The 13,503-nt window shown below is 35.8% G+C and overlaps 3 protein-coding genes across 3 annotated transcripts in view; 1 reads left to right on the top strand and 2 right to left on the bottom strand.

Moving 5' to 3' along the window:
* The window catches only part of LOC133524568 (trypsin beta-like), a 20,507-nt gene extending 18,396 nt beyond the window's left edge, over positions 1 to 2,111 (top strand). The window contains exons 7-8 of the mRNA XM_061860652.1: positions 74 to 261; positions 1,448 to 2,111. Coding sequence (XP_061716636.1) covers positions 74 to 261; positions 1,448 to 1,639 — 380 coding nt within the window. The 3' untranslated portion in view covers positions 1,640 to 2,111. The remainder of the gene's footprint in view (positions 1 to 73; positions 262 to 1,447) is intronic.
* Positions 2,110 to 10,392, bottom strand: LOC133524247 (cytoplasmic phosphatidylinositol transfer protein 1-like). The gene is made up of 9 exons (XM_061860152.1): positions 10,216 to 10,392; positions 9,720 to 9,868; positions 9,319 to 9,407; positions 8,959 to 8,966; positions 8,760 to 8,831; positions 7,630 to 7,759; positions 7,286 to 7,410; positions 6,362 to 6,487; positions 2,110 to 5,127 (listed from the first exon to the last, which is right to left on the bottom strand). Exons 1-9 carry the CDS (start codon positions 10,264 to 10,266, stop codon positions 4,990 to 4,992), a joined length of 888 nt encoding a protein of 295 aa, XP_061716136.1. The 5' UTR covers positions 10,267 to 10,392; the 3' UTR covers positions 2,110 to 4,989.
* Positions 10,393 to 11,234: 842 nt separating this feature from the next.
* Positions 11,235 to 13,014, bottom strand: LOC133524238 (trafficking protein particle complex subunit 13-like). Its single transcript, XM_061860139.1, has one exon. It carries the CDS (start codon positions 12,840 to 12,842, stop codon positions 11,634 to 11,636), a length of 1,209 nt encoding a protein of 402 aa, XP_061716123.1. The 5' UTR covers positions 12,843 to 13,014; the 3' UTR covers positions 11,235 to 11,633.
* Between the last annotated feature and the right edge of the window lie 489 nt (positions 13,015 to 13,503).

Consider the following 13,503-nt stretch of genomic DNA (forward strand, 5'->3'; position numbering starts at 1 on the left):
ATTTCAAAGAACAGAGAAAGCCTTTGCTAGGTAGTCAGATGATAATATACCTACATGTGGTTTTATTTTTCAGGCGAATGTAAAGTATACGGCTACGGTGTTAAAGACGTGTCCACGTACGAACTGTCCGAGGCTCTATTGGCAGCCAGCGTGAGGATAGTTCCCCTGGACGAATGCACACAATCTCTGGGGTCCTACATGGCTCCCGATTTTGACAGCGGAATGATATGCGCTGTAGGGAACGGCGTCGATACTTGTGAAGTAAGTAGAGGTTGAAGATCTTTAGTAGATAAATAGCAAGCCAGGCGAAGCAGAAACGAATATTGTTGTAGTAACTTAGGTACACCTACATTATGTATCTAGAGTGGAACGAAGATAAGTTGGCAGCGATTTTGCCAACCCAAACAGTGCAAGTGTTATTTTAAACGTGAAACTTCTATGAAATTATGACGTTTACTTAACACTTGCAACTAGCTGAGCTATCAAAATCGTTGCCAACTTAGCTTGGTCTGACTCTATTTACAACCGTTTAACCCTTTAGCAGCCAAAGACGTTCACGTGCACGATTGTTGTTTAAAATTAACCTTCATTCCAATAAGGTTTACGATGGCGCGAAATATTATAATCCGGCGTGGCGTTCAAAGGGTTATCAGAAATAAGTTCACACGCTGCCATATTGATGACTGGTGACTGATTAGTGATGAGATAACGAGCTCGAGCCTTTACTCAAAGATGCCGATGTTTCTATTACATAAAAAAAATGTTTCAATAACAAGCTTCGACGATTACACGGGAAAAATCCATTTATTCGTGCATACAATGATTTCTAAATAGATAAAAAATCGACCAAGTGCGAGTCGGACTTGCGCACCATTAGGTACGCAAAAATCGGCAAAAAAACACGTTTGTTGTATGGGACACGTAATCTGTTTGTATTAAACTTATTGCGAATAAATAGAACACAGCAAACACAGATCCATTAGGACATAAGTTAGCTGACTCAACCCTACACGGCTCACCGGCCATAGGGACATTTATGTACACAAAGTAGGCAAATAAATGGTATTCTGATTCTGATTCTGATTCTGTTGTATGGGAGCCCCACTTAAATATTTATTTTATTCTGTTTTTAGTATTTGTTGTTATAGCGGCAACAAAATCATCTGTGAATCATCTATTACGGTTCATGAGACACAGCCTGGTGACCGACAGACAGACAGTGGAGTCTTAGTAATAGTATATATTACACTATTTTTTTATTTGGACTTTTTTATGTTACATTTCTACTCAGGATCTCTTTCGATCCTAATAGGAGAAAATAAATTCTCGTAACATAAAAGATCCCAAATTTGAAGAAAAAGTGTAGTTTATTTTAAATAAAATTACCCTTATGAGATAGCAAATAGAAAACCAGCAACTGGTTTACCTAGTTTATCCTTATTTATAGGGTGACTCCGGCGGTCCCCTGATGTGCCAAGGTCTAGTGGAGGGCGTCAGCAGCCACGGGCTCGGCTGCGCCGCCCCGGGGGTGCCCGCGGTCTACACCAGTATTAGGGCACACTTGGCTTGGATAAAGCAAGTAATACAGAACTGGGACACACATACACAGGAAGAGGACACAATTATAACAAGAAGCTAGGATATGATACCTATATTATACACTTCATTATGGATCTACTCAAAAGAAGTATGAAGAAGTGTTGTGCGTTAAAAAGGAAAGCAGTATAATATAGAAACGGTACCTACCTTCCTTAACGCTTAAAACGCGCATGGTACGTTGTTGCGTTGAATTGAAACATACCGCGCGATATTTGTAGCATACGTGCCTAGCGGAAAATTACTGCGTCAAAGCATAAATTGGTCAAATATCAACATATTTCGTCTACTATTTCATTTATTACATTGAGGAACGAAATAACTGTATGAATATTTCTCGTTATAGAAAATAATTAATTAAATTGTAGACGATTTGAGACTAAATCAAACTATAGATATAGAACCATCGATTTAAATTAGATCGATAATAGAAACTTACCAACTTGAAATTTGACCACACAATGTGTAAAAAAAATGGGCATTATTATTTTTAAAAAATAACGCGAGTTTACATACAGAATTGTACATTTATTCGCATTTTATACCATTTGATAACATTAAGCCAAAATACATACAATAGGTACATAAAGTAACATAGAATAAATTTGGAAGGCAAATTCCAGATGTTCGTTTGATTCTCTACCTTAACATAATCGTCATAAAGTTTTTAATACAAACTTTGGTAGGTATATCTAGACATCTTGATATTAAAAAGAGTTTGTTATTTGTGTTAAGATAGAGAATCGTGTTAACATCAGTTTTTTACTCTAAATATACATCAATCATCGGCCTTTTCAGATAACATTTAGCTATTACTTAGGTACCTTATTTTTACTTCAGTTTTGTACGCCGTAATTTCAGACCAAATTTGCGAACTTCTTTGTAAGATACCATACCTAGTTATTTTTCTTACTATTCTCAGCAATAAAAAAAACAGAATAGCTAATGAAGCTATACTGATAAACTTAGGAAACTTCGAGAAAGCGTCAGTTATTGATAATTACCCTAAGAAGGCCTAGCTTTAGAATCAATCAGGCCATTAGTAACACGACACAACAATGTTATATTATACGTAAAAACCCGTATCTATTCTACATCAATTACCGTCTACGCAGTGCAAACATAGTATTTACTATTGAACCAAATGTCCCTGTAACATTTTTATATAGGTATTCTAACTTTGATGATGAACTTTTTTCGACGAGTGTAAACTCGTATCATGAATTTGGTTATTGAAGTGATGTAGTTAATAGTTGTGATCACGCAACTTTTGAATTTAGCTTTGTATTTACTGGTATATATCACTATCAACTGACGTTACTCAGTTGACAGTAGTTGTTATATATTACATATAATTTGTATATATGTTCCGATAACAATACATGTTATCATAAGTCTTATACTAGTAATATAGTATCCAATAAAATTTATTTATAGTAATAAAATGTTTTAAGTTACATTTGCCCTATATTACCCTTTAAACTTATATGACTACACGTTAAACACTTTGGTATTCAATTCAGAGATAATTATAAATAACATCAGTTATAGTAAACACTGCACTGTGTATTGGTCATTTGAGACTACAAATAGCGCACAACCACTTATTTAATATCAATAATAATGTTAGAAGGCCATAGAGAATGGAAGTAAATTTAGTAACACTTAACATAAGTAACACCAATAACATACATGTGTATAAAGTTAATTAACATATTTTTATAACATTTCCGCTACACACGCTTTTTAAATAATTATTCACTATATAATGGTGACAATTATTACGGAATGCAATTTTATAAAGGTGCGTCCAGAACTGACGAATGCTGCGCGAGCCGATTGCGAACTGTATACGTGCGTGGCACATAGTACATACTAAATAATCCACGCAAGCAGTAAGCGAGCCTTTCGTAGGCGCATCGACAAAACTTTTACGGTACGTTCTACAAAACTGGACACTTTATCTTATAGTTCCCATAAACATTACACATGTATTGCGTGTCCTCCACTCTTGAACCTTTATTAATCCTTTGCCTAATATGGAGCCAGTGTTCGCAATTCGATTTTTTTTCCTTCCCGAGGTTACTAAATGTCGCTTCAATATTTATAGGAATCAATCACGTTATTTCTCTTGCGAACACCATTATTCGTATTCTAGAACGGAGAGTATGACCCGTTTATTTATTTATCGTATGGTTAACACCGAATATAAAATTGATATCAAGAAACATACAATCAACGGCCAAGCAAGCTCAAGAGTCCATAACGGTTCGCCTAAACCTAGAAGGTATAATTCAACTACAATAAAATGTCTATAAAATCATCTACCTCAAAATGAACGAAGTATGTGATGTGAACTATTTATACTACAGTACATGTTAGGTAAGTAGGTATATTACTTCAATATACAGGTGTTTTCCAATACTTAGCCAAAATCTGCGAAGTGACTACATAAGGCATAATGGCTAACTTTAAGTATAGGACCAACACCGAAATCACGACAAAATGGCTTATGTTCCTTAAATTTTGGCTGTTCGCTGTTTTTGGGTAATATAATTGAAAAAACACCGTATATTAAGCATAGGAACTATTATTTTGATTCTTAACTATTTGTCACGATCCACGGTTAAAGGTACCTTATGGCAGTCGGCGCTTAAGCAATTTTTTAACGGCGCTCCAATTAAATGCGGTGCTACGCGAAGTAAGCCGTGGAACGTCACATTTTGTGTTTGCATTGAGTTCTCAATGCTACAAATTGTAAACTAAAACAATTGCACTAATAGTTTGTATGGTCTTCAATCACTCTACGGTTCACGCAACATCGGAAGGTTATCATCGCCATATTTCACAAATTCACATACATATCCTGACCACAGATTAATAGTACCTATATGAATTTCACTCCCTACAATAAGCGGCCGACGTTTGACATCATGTAAATAGGTGATCAATCTAAGACTACTTTGCGATATAAAGCTCTTGTCAGCAAGAAGGCATTACCTTAATGAGATCAGCTTATTGTGTGAAGTGACATTCTGAAATTTACTAACATATTAAACTATATTAAACACAGATACGCCACTCTTAACCCTTTATGCCTTGTGGATGTCAGAAATTATACAAAATTGAACCCTACCCTTTGAAACAAATTTCAAAATCACGCGGGAAATATATTCCTTCTGCCTTATAAACGCTTAAACAGATTAATAAATGTTATCGTTAGTGATTCTCATAACCTCATCTCGTTCTCTCATTTAACGTTCATTTTTGATGACATGGAACGAATCAGTAGCATAATAAAGATTAACAATAACAACGGAAATTTCTGTTTTTTTATGAGAATAGCGTGTTTGCTCTTAAAATCTGTCTCTGAGTTTACTTACCTACATATACTTAAGACCAAGTAAACCAAGACCGGGGTTCTGTCGGCGTGGAGCTCGCGCTCTGCGGGGTCTTCGGCGTTTGAGGTTTGGAAGATGGCGACTTCTTGGGGTCTGACGGCGTCGCAGGTGTCGCTTCTTCAGCTTTCAGCTAAAATGAACACCGTAAACTCATTTGATTTGGATATGTTTCAATGAATGACAATGTCGAAACATTGTACCGCTTACTTCGCCTTTGTACAAATGATGTGTGTTCTTTCCTGTTTTATGTTTCTTTTTGTACAATAAAGTGTTTTACTACTACTACTACTTTGAGTCTTCGCTTGAACCACATGAGAGGCGACATTCGTGTTATAACAACTTTGTAACTTTTGACCCTAACCCTAATTTCTGAACTATATATCGCCATCTTGACTGTATATCGTCACTAAAACACGAGTATCTACTAAGTAATGATCGCCCGCCCTAGCGACATTGCTAATTCAAACATGAATTATTACAAGTAGCTGCCAAGTTCTGGATTGATGACCACTATACAGGGTATTTATTTAGTCACCTGCAACAATTTACGGGCTAAATATATATTTCGCGATTTCGGGGTTGGTCCCATAGTAAAAGTTGCTCAGTATGACCTATATAATATGTATCTGAACGTAAAGCAATTACTTTAACCCTTTAATGTTTAGGTCATACTGAGCTACTTTTACTATGGGACCAGCCCTGAAATCTATATTCACCCGTAAATTATTGCAGGTGACTAAATAAACAGCCTGTATAACATAGCGTTTACAAACCGAACGCTGTGCTTTGAATAAGTCGTCAATCCCAATTGTTGTCTATGACATCATTAGTTGACCGAGCGAAAACAAAGGTCTCCGCTTCAGTTTGGGCAAAAAATCTGCCATATGTCCGGATATTCTCGTTTACAGGTCGCAATTTTCTAGCGATTCTCGCGAAATTTGGTGAGTATGTTGATAATTATAAAGATTTTTTTTATCGATTATGTTTATGATTTTTTTTCAAAATGGCGGAGCCATGGTGGGACGCGGTCTCTACAGCTCACAGTGCCACTAGTTTAAACGAGTTAAAAGCTTTTAGGTAGCTCAAGAACTGTTAATTATCAACCTGCCTGTTGCGCAATATTAATTAATTTTAAATCTCAGTTGGTTGAAATGCCACAATCCCTTCAATATAAACGTATCATACATACGATTTATGTAGTGACTTTTACTATAGTGCAAAGTAAAGTATATTTCATCTTTCGTGAATTAAACTATTGAGCACCAGGTCTGAATTTCGACTTAATTTTGTTTGTGTTAAAGTAGAAAATTAAATGCACACTAAATAAAGGTAATTTATCAGTAACAAAGCAATGGATAACTTACCTTACTATTAGTTTTAGCTTGCATTTCTTTCTCATAAGCTCGAACGTCATCAATAGTCATGTTGTACCAATCGTCCATCCACGCAAACGCTTGTCGGTGTCCCAACAAGAGAATCTCACGTATCGCCTGTGACAAGGAAGGAAAAGGAATTAGTAAAAAAAACATATAATACACGGTCGAGAATTTGATCAACAATTTTAAATACATATTTATAGATATTATTTTTAGCACGACCTTGGTAAAGCATTTTCACGATTAATTTTATATCCTACTAGCTTCAGCTCGCTTCGATGTTGTTAAAACCTTTCAAATCCATTTTCATCCAATTAGGCATTGAACATTAAAAATCGTTTTTACTGGAGTCCTATAAAGGGGCTAACTGATTACCAGTTCGTCGAATGATATCAGCTTGTCAGTTATTCGCAAAATGTGACAATCGCGAATAACCGACAGGCCGATATCGTCCGGCGAACTGGTAATCAGTGGGCTCCTTTACATAAGAAATAATTCAAATTTCAAAATCCTTTTCAATTAAACTCGTGTTTTATCTCATTAGATATTTCAGTATTTGTTAAGGTTTTTTTCTGGAATGACATCACGACATTGATAAGGCATTTCCGGAATTCCATATGTACCTATAGTATGTTGATAACATACTCGCATTAATAGTTAATGGATGAGTCATAGGTTACACATGTTACGTCTAGCATGTTTTGTTTTGAAGTGTGAGTTAGACTCGCGCCCCAAGGATTCCGTAAATGACACAATTTTTAATACATCATCATAAACAAGTAATTAGTCTTAATAAGGTTTACAAAAGAAGACTACCTACTTAAAGTTAAATATGAACATTGCATGTTAAAAAGCTTGGAATATCGGATTAGTAAATGGCCTCAGACCTTGTCAAGGATACAATTAACTTACACCATGCACATATTCCTCGACCCGCGTCTGCAGGCCCCACACCTCGAACTTGACGTGCACGACCTTATAGCAGCACATGATGGGCTGCTGAGTGTCCCGCCAGCCCTCCACCAATGGCCCGCGCCCTATCAAATATACAAAATGTTAAAGATTGGGGCTCTTCATTTTCAACTAGGGTGATTTCTAATTGTATCACATCATTTCAGAATTGCAAAACACCTCTTAATCTCAACATGATTCACTGTCCCATGTATCAAAAATTATAAATAACAGGTAAGCCTTTGGTGATAACATTATACTCTTAAAGCTAAATACTTTTGTGATATTTGCCCTCGTAAACCTACCTGTCTTCTCAGAGTTGAAGAACTTGGGGTCCTCTGCCTCTTTATAATGATGTGGCTTGATCTCATCATAAGCAATGTCCAGGAAATCTACTTCCCGACTGCCTAGTTCCTCGTCAGTCAAACCAAGACACTGCAACAGGAAAATATGAGTTATTTAATATATAGCTCATATATATATATATATATCTACAGGATATACACCATCATAACATAGTTTACTAGTCATTTGTGATCCTTAATACAATGTGACAGATGGTCCACAAAGGATTAAAAAGGTTCCCTCTAATACACATTATCTATTCTGAATTAGGCTATGGCTTGGGCAATTAACTTATATATTATAAATTACCTTTTAAGGCTCAATGTTTACATTCCGGTTTAATCTAATTAGAACCTAATGCAGAACAAATACAGTACAGTAACATTTCTTTTGTTTCATTGCTGTCTCAAACCAACGAAATTCTTTCATATTTACGATAAAAACAAGTTAAACATAAAAATAAGAAAATTTTATTTGGACGTCGAGGTTTAATATGACTAGGGTCAATAACTCAAGTACTGTAGAGCTGCAAAGAAACCACAAGAACTTTGCACTGAAAATAGTAATAATCTTATAGGTACTACACAGTTATGAACAGCTTTGACAAAGACATTTTGAAACACATAGGTAGATCTGTGACTTTTGTTTCACTATTTTTAATTTAGCTTAGGTTAGGTTTATTGACTTATTTAATCTTGCAACAGTTTTTTTTTTTTTTATATACTACGTTGGTGGCAAACAAGCATACGGCCTGCCTGATGGTAAGCAGTCTCCGTAGCCTATGTACACCTGCAACTCCAGAGGAGTTACATGCGCGTTGCCGACCCTAACCCCACCCCCCTCGTTGAGCTCTGGCAACCTTACTCACCGGCAGGAACACAACACTATGAGTAGGGTCAAGTGTTATTTGGCTGCGGTTCTGTAAGGTGGAGGTACTTCCCCAGTTGGGCTCTGCTCTAGATCTGGAATGACATCTGCTGTGCTGTGCCCTACCACACAAGGCGAGATGACATTCACATTGCCCATACTCTCTCTTTTAGTTTCTATCAGATAATTTTTAATTGTGAACAGTGAAAAGTGGTTTACTTACATTTTCTGTTGTTCCATTGTTATCTTCATATCTTGTTTGTATTGATATGGAGAATTTTGGGATAAAAGAGCACTGAAAAATAAAGGTTTTTGTATAAAGTGACTTACACATATACTTTCTGTTATCCTGAATTTTATTGCTGTTTCAGAAATAGTAGAAATGGTATATAAAATTAATCACAAATATTTCAGATACTTACTGTGTATTCTGTGCAGGACCATGAAAATAAATAGGTATATTAATAAAATTGTACTTTCATAACAACAACTTTGCCTAGTAAAATTTGTTATAAATAAGTAAAATTTGTTATAAATAAGTAAAATTTGTTATAAATATTCAAGTAACCTTAATCTAAACTCCTGTGTATGTTTTTGATTAAGAAGCTTGGCTATACATTGTGGTACTTATATAAATGCTGCAACAACTCTTGTGTTTACCATGGTGCAATAAATGATTGATTAAATGAGTGAATATGTTATTTTCACGCAAACTTAGTCTGTATATTTGAAGTTGATTCTAATAGGACCAAAATTACAGTCATATAAACTAAATACAATACCAGTTATGGTGAAGGGGTAGTAGTTCCAAGCCTTTTCTGTGATGTAAAATATTTTTGGAGTCATTGACTGTATCCAGTAGGGCAGATGGCTGAAAAAAGGAGGTTTTTTTTCATTTAAGTAAGATGTATTTGTTAAATCAAAATTATAATATATAGATAACTTTACATTTTAGATAGTCAAACCGAAGCCATGGGTGGAACAAATATATTTAATGAATTTGTAGCAGAATAAACTGACTGAGTAAATTTGATAATATTTCTTTGACTTTTCAATAATATTTCTAGTTTTACAGCTAGATCTTGGCATTTAAAGAATTAAAACACTATGGTACTCTTAAACAATTAGTCAGTTATTAGCTGAACATCATGATTTTGTAATCTTTCTATAAGGATATGTTTACCTTGATAAGTGGATCCTCTTTTCAGTATACTGGCCCGGGCCATTGACCTCGTCATTCACTTGTTCATTTGCCACCACTTCCACACCCTCCCCATTGCTGGACTGTTCAAAACTGTGCCGCGCTATCATGTACAGCTGACCAATACGATACTGCAAAGTTCATGGAAATATCGTAATATTAATATAAGAAACATCACATTAAACTAACAGGCTATAATTGAATGGAATGCTAATTTAATGGAATAAGAAAAAAAATTGTGAGTACAAGAGTATTTTTAATTTGATTTGCGCTGCATGGAGCAGAGTAACGTTTTATGAAAAGATTACCGAAATATTTTGAACTGACACGCCAAGGGGATTATACTATGTAGATTGGACTTTATGCTTGCATAATTGAATGGCGTTTATATTAATTTCAGTTACAACCAAATGAATCTTATTAATTAAATTAACTTAGTATTTTACAAAGAAATGATACGATTTACAATAAAACCTACCTCTTCGACCGTCATAGGCATGGATATTCTGTATTCTTTTGTGAGAACCATATTGAAAAGGTTTAAAAAAATATTTTATTATGTATTAAGAAAATTCTCTTTCAAGAAACATGAATGGATAACTAGATAACGCTGAAGAATCTACTGAAAAATGTAGCCAGTGAACTTGACAAGGCTACTGTCAGTAATGTCAGAATCAACAGAAGAATTTGACATTGACATGCCCATTTCCGCTATGAAGTGCGTAAAATTCAAGAAATGTTGCCAGTTCATTGCAATGAAATAGCTAAAAGTATAAACATATTACCGGACCGTCCGGCGGTGTATTATGTATTTCCATTTGTCTACGCCCCACGTGCACACCACCATACAACATACAAGAGGCAGGATGCGAATTATTTATATGAAGCGCCTATTACCATCTGTGCCTGGCGGGGACAAATGGGAATATACCGGTCTAGTGAACCGAAGAGGACGCCTAACGAGGCGGGGACGCAAAAAGATTTACAAACGCACGGAATGACTCGCGGTTACGCCCAAAGAATACAATACCTACTTAACTAATTTAGCTACATTTCGTCTTATTATTCTATCTCTGACAAAATAATTAACGTATTGCCATCAGAGGGCCTACCGCGAACACCGATGTTCGCAAATTGCGGGCGTCTTTCTCTTTTACTCCAATTATGGAGTAATTAGAGAACGATACACGCAATTTGCGAACTTCGGTGTCAGCGGTAGGCCATCAGTTCGAGTTTTTGGTGGAAATTTCAAGAGGCCTCACAGAAACAGGGGGCCTACCGCGAAAACCAAAATTCGCAAATTGCGGGGATCTTTCTCTTTTACTCTTAGTAAGACGTCATTAGAGTGACAGAGAAAAATGCCCGCAATTGACGAATTTCGATTTTCCCGGTAGCCGCCCAGATCTGCCGAGGAAAATGCGAAAAGAGCAAATTTAGTTCAGTCTTTGTTACATTACACAGGAAACTAGGTATTAATAACTGCCAAATAAAACTTAGTTTAAGATCATATAATTTATTTCTGTTAAATTGTTAATCAATAATAATTCAATTGTATTATGCATTTCCCTTAAAGTTATTTCTACAAGATGTAATGCTGATGTGAAATGAATTAAATCATAACAATTTAAGCAAAATATGCAAATTTTACCCACTGTCAAAGGGGCCCTTTGATTCTAGCCAATTCTAACTTCATTCAAAAAGGATGTTTGTTTGGATGATTAATCTACATAGAATAAAAAAAGTTTCTCTAATCTAAATATCATTGCCCTTAATACTGGACTATTGGATTTAGATTAATTAAAATAATTAACCCAATATTATAATATTCATAGCACAAAATGAGTCACTTAAAAGCTGTATATAAACATAGCATCATTGGAAATATTTACAAACAATTTAAAATACAAATACAGTTGCCAAATCATCATAATTATATGTTCTTTTCAAGAATAAATCTACTAAAGCTACTCCAGTGATGTTGTGCAAGCCGGTATTCATGGGCAGCACAGTGAGGTCCACCAGCACTGCCTTGCCTGGTTCCAGTGGGCCCAGTTTCCGGTTAGAAATACCACACCACAGCAGACTTGAGTCGGTACTGGACCGCAACTTCAGAATCAGCTCTAATGTCCTATCACTGGCATTGACTATCTTACATTTAAAATCAAAAGGCTCATCAACTGCAACTTTGCTTGGCAAGCTTTCGTAAGTTAACCTTATGTCCCCATAATCAGGAGTAACTCTTTGAAGTTGACTAGTTTGCAATCTTCCTTTCTCTCCCATGTTTGATCTCCATACAATGTCTAGTTTGCCAATGTTCTTTGCTAAAGCCAAAAGCTTTATTTCATTAGCAATGTTTTCCTTCGGGGTCAGGCAATACAAGTATTGACAACTTTCTTGAGGTTGTAATAACGTAACATCACCAAATACAGAATCTCCATTTTCATCCTCATTCAAGGATTTTACGGTGAATTGCTGTGAGCTCTCCAGTGAGACTTGATCAAGAGTGATGGGCCCAGATGTGATGTTCTGAACTTGAGCTTCTAGGTAAACATCATCTGATTCAGCATTGTAAAACTTGGTCTTGACATCAAGTGGTTTCATTACTTCAAACTTGAAGAACTTTCTAAATGAGGCTAGGGTGTTGTAATTTGACATGTAGGTTACTTCACAAACTAGGATGTGTGTGCCCAAATCCTTGACTTCATGGTGTATAACGTCACTAAGTGTGTCGTCTACATCAAGCATTGAGGGGGTCTGACTTTGTTGGGTTGTGAGAGGTATCCTTTGAGAGTTTGTCTGAAGATCTGCCTTAATTGAGACACTTTGAACAGGTTGATTGGTTTCATTATGAACACAAACATAACATGAAAATGTTTCACCTAAATAAATGTTACCGAAACTCTGCGGTAACAATAGGAATTGACCAGCTGCCAGTGTCTCCATTTGAGTTACTGCAGTAGCATCATCCTTGAGGAAATTGTTGAATATGTTACCTGGCAAATCTTTGGAATCACACGTTACGATTTCCGGACTTATCAGAGCTGGTTTTGTGAGCCTCATCACTTTTAAGGCTACCAAATGTTCACTAGTATCTTTAGGATCCATTTTGTGTAAAAATATTGTGTTCGAATCTGTGATCTTCAGATTTTCAACCTGATATATAGACAACAAGTTAGTACTATTGTAATTTAATTACTACGATATCTACGAATTTCATTTCAAGAAAGATATATCACAAAATTATGTACCTTCTGTGGGTTGTCAAGTATTGTCAGTAAGTCAACATCACGGACTTGTAAGATTAACCAGATAGGGTACATTGCCCAAAAATTGTGTCCATATGAGAAGTCAAGGTGGGCCGTTGCATCTCTTTCTAATTAGGGTGACCATGAGTTATATGTATCTGGGATATTAGGATATCGTGGAATATATAGTTTAGCCAAGATCTTTTCCCATTTGTGCATAGTCAGAGAGAATCTTACTGTCTTTTTGCTGTGCTAGTATTATGGCCCCTAAAAAGGGATGGATATAGTTTATTTTCTTCTGTAAAATGCTTCACAGAATCTTACTTAATTTAGTCGTCCTAAAAGCTGTTACTGATAGCTGATAGGCGTATCGGACCGCCACCATGATCGATCGTGAGGAAGGTGGTTCGCCGTCGATATTCTGTCGATATTCGTTCTCACTTACACATACTAATAACTGGGGGCCTACCGCAAAAACCTAAATTCGCAAATTGTGGAGATCTTTCTCTATACTCTCACTA

Source organism: Cydia pomonella, chromosome 13 (assembly GCF_033807575.1).
Source record: "Cydia pomonella isolate Wapato2018A chromosome 13, ilCydPomo1, whole genome shotgun sequence".
NCBI classification, from domain to species: domain Eukaryota; kingdom Metazoa; phylum Arthropoda; class Insecta; order Lepidoptera; family Tortricidae; genus Cydia; species Cydia pomonella.

Coding starts and splice junctions, on each gene's coding strand:
- LOC133524247 (XM_061860152.1), bottom strand. CDS start 10,266: ATGGTTCTCACAAAAGAATACAGAATATCCATGCCTATGACGGTCGAA. Junction 7,411..7,629: donor CTTCAACTCTGAGAAGACAG/GTAGGTTTACGA, acceptor TATATTTGATAG/GGCGCGGGCCATTGGTGGAG. Junction 6,488..7,285: donor TCGAGGAATATGTGCATGGT/GTAAGTTAATTG, acceptor TCCTTGTCACAG/GCGATACGTGAGATTCTCTT.
- LOC133524238 (XM_061860139.1), bottom strand. CDS start 12,842: ATGGATCCTAAAGATACTAGTGAACATTTGGTAGCCTTAAAAGTGATG.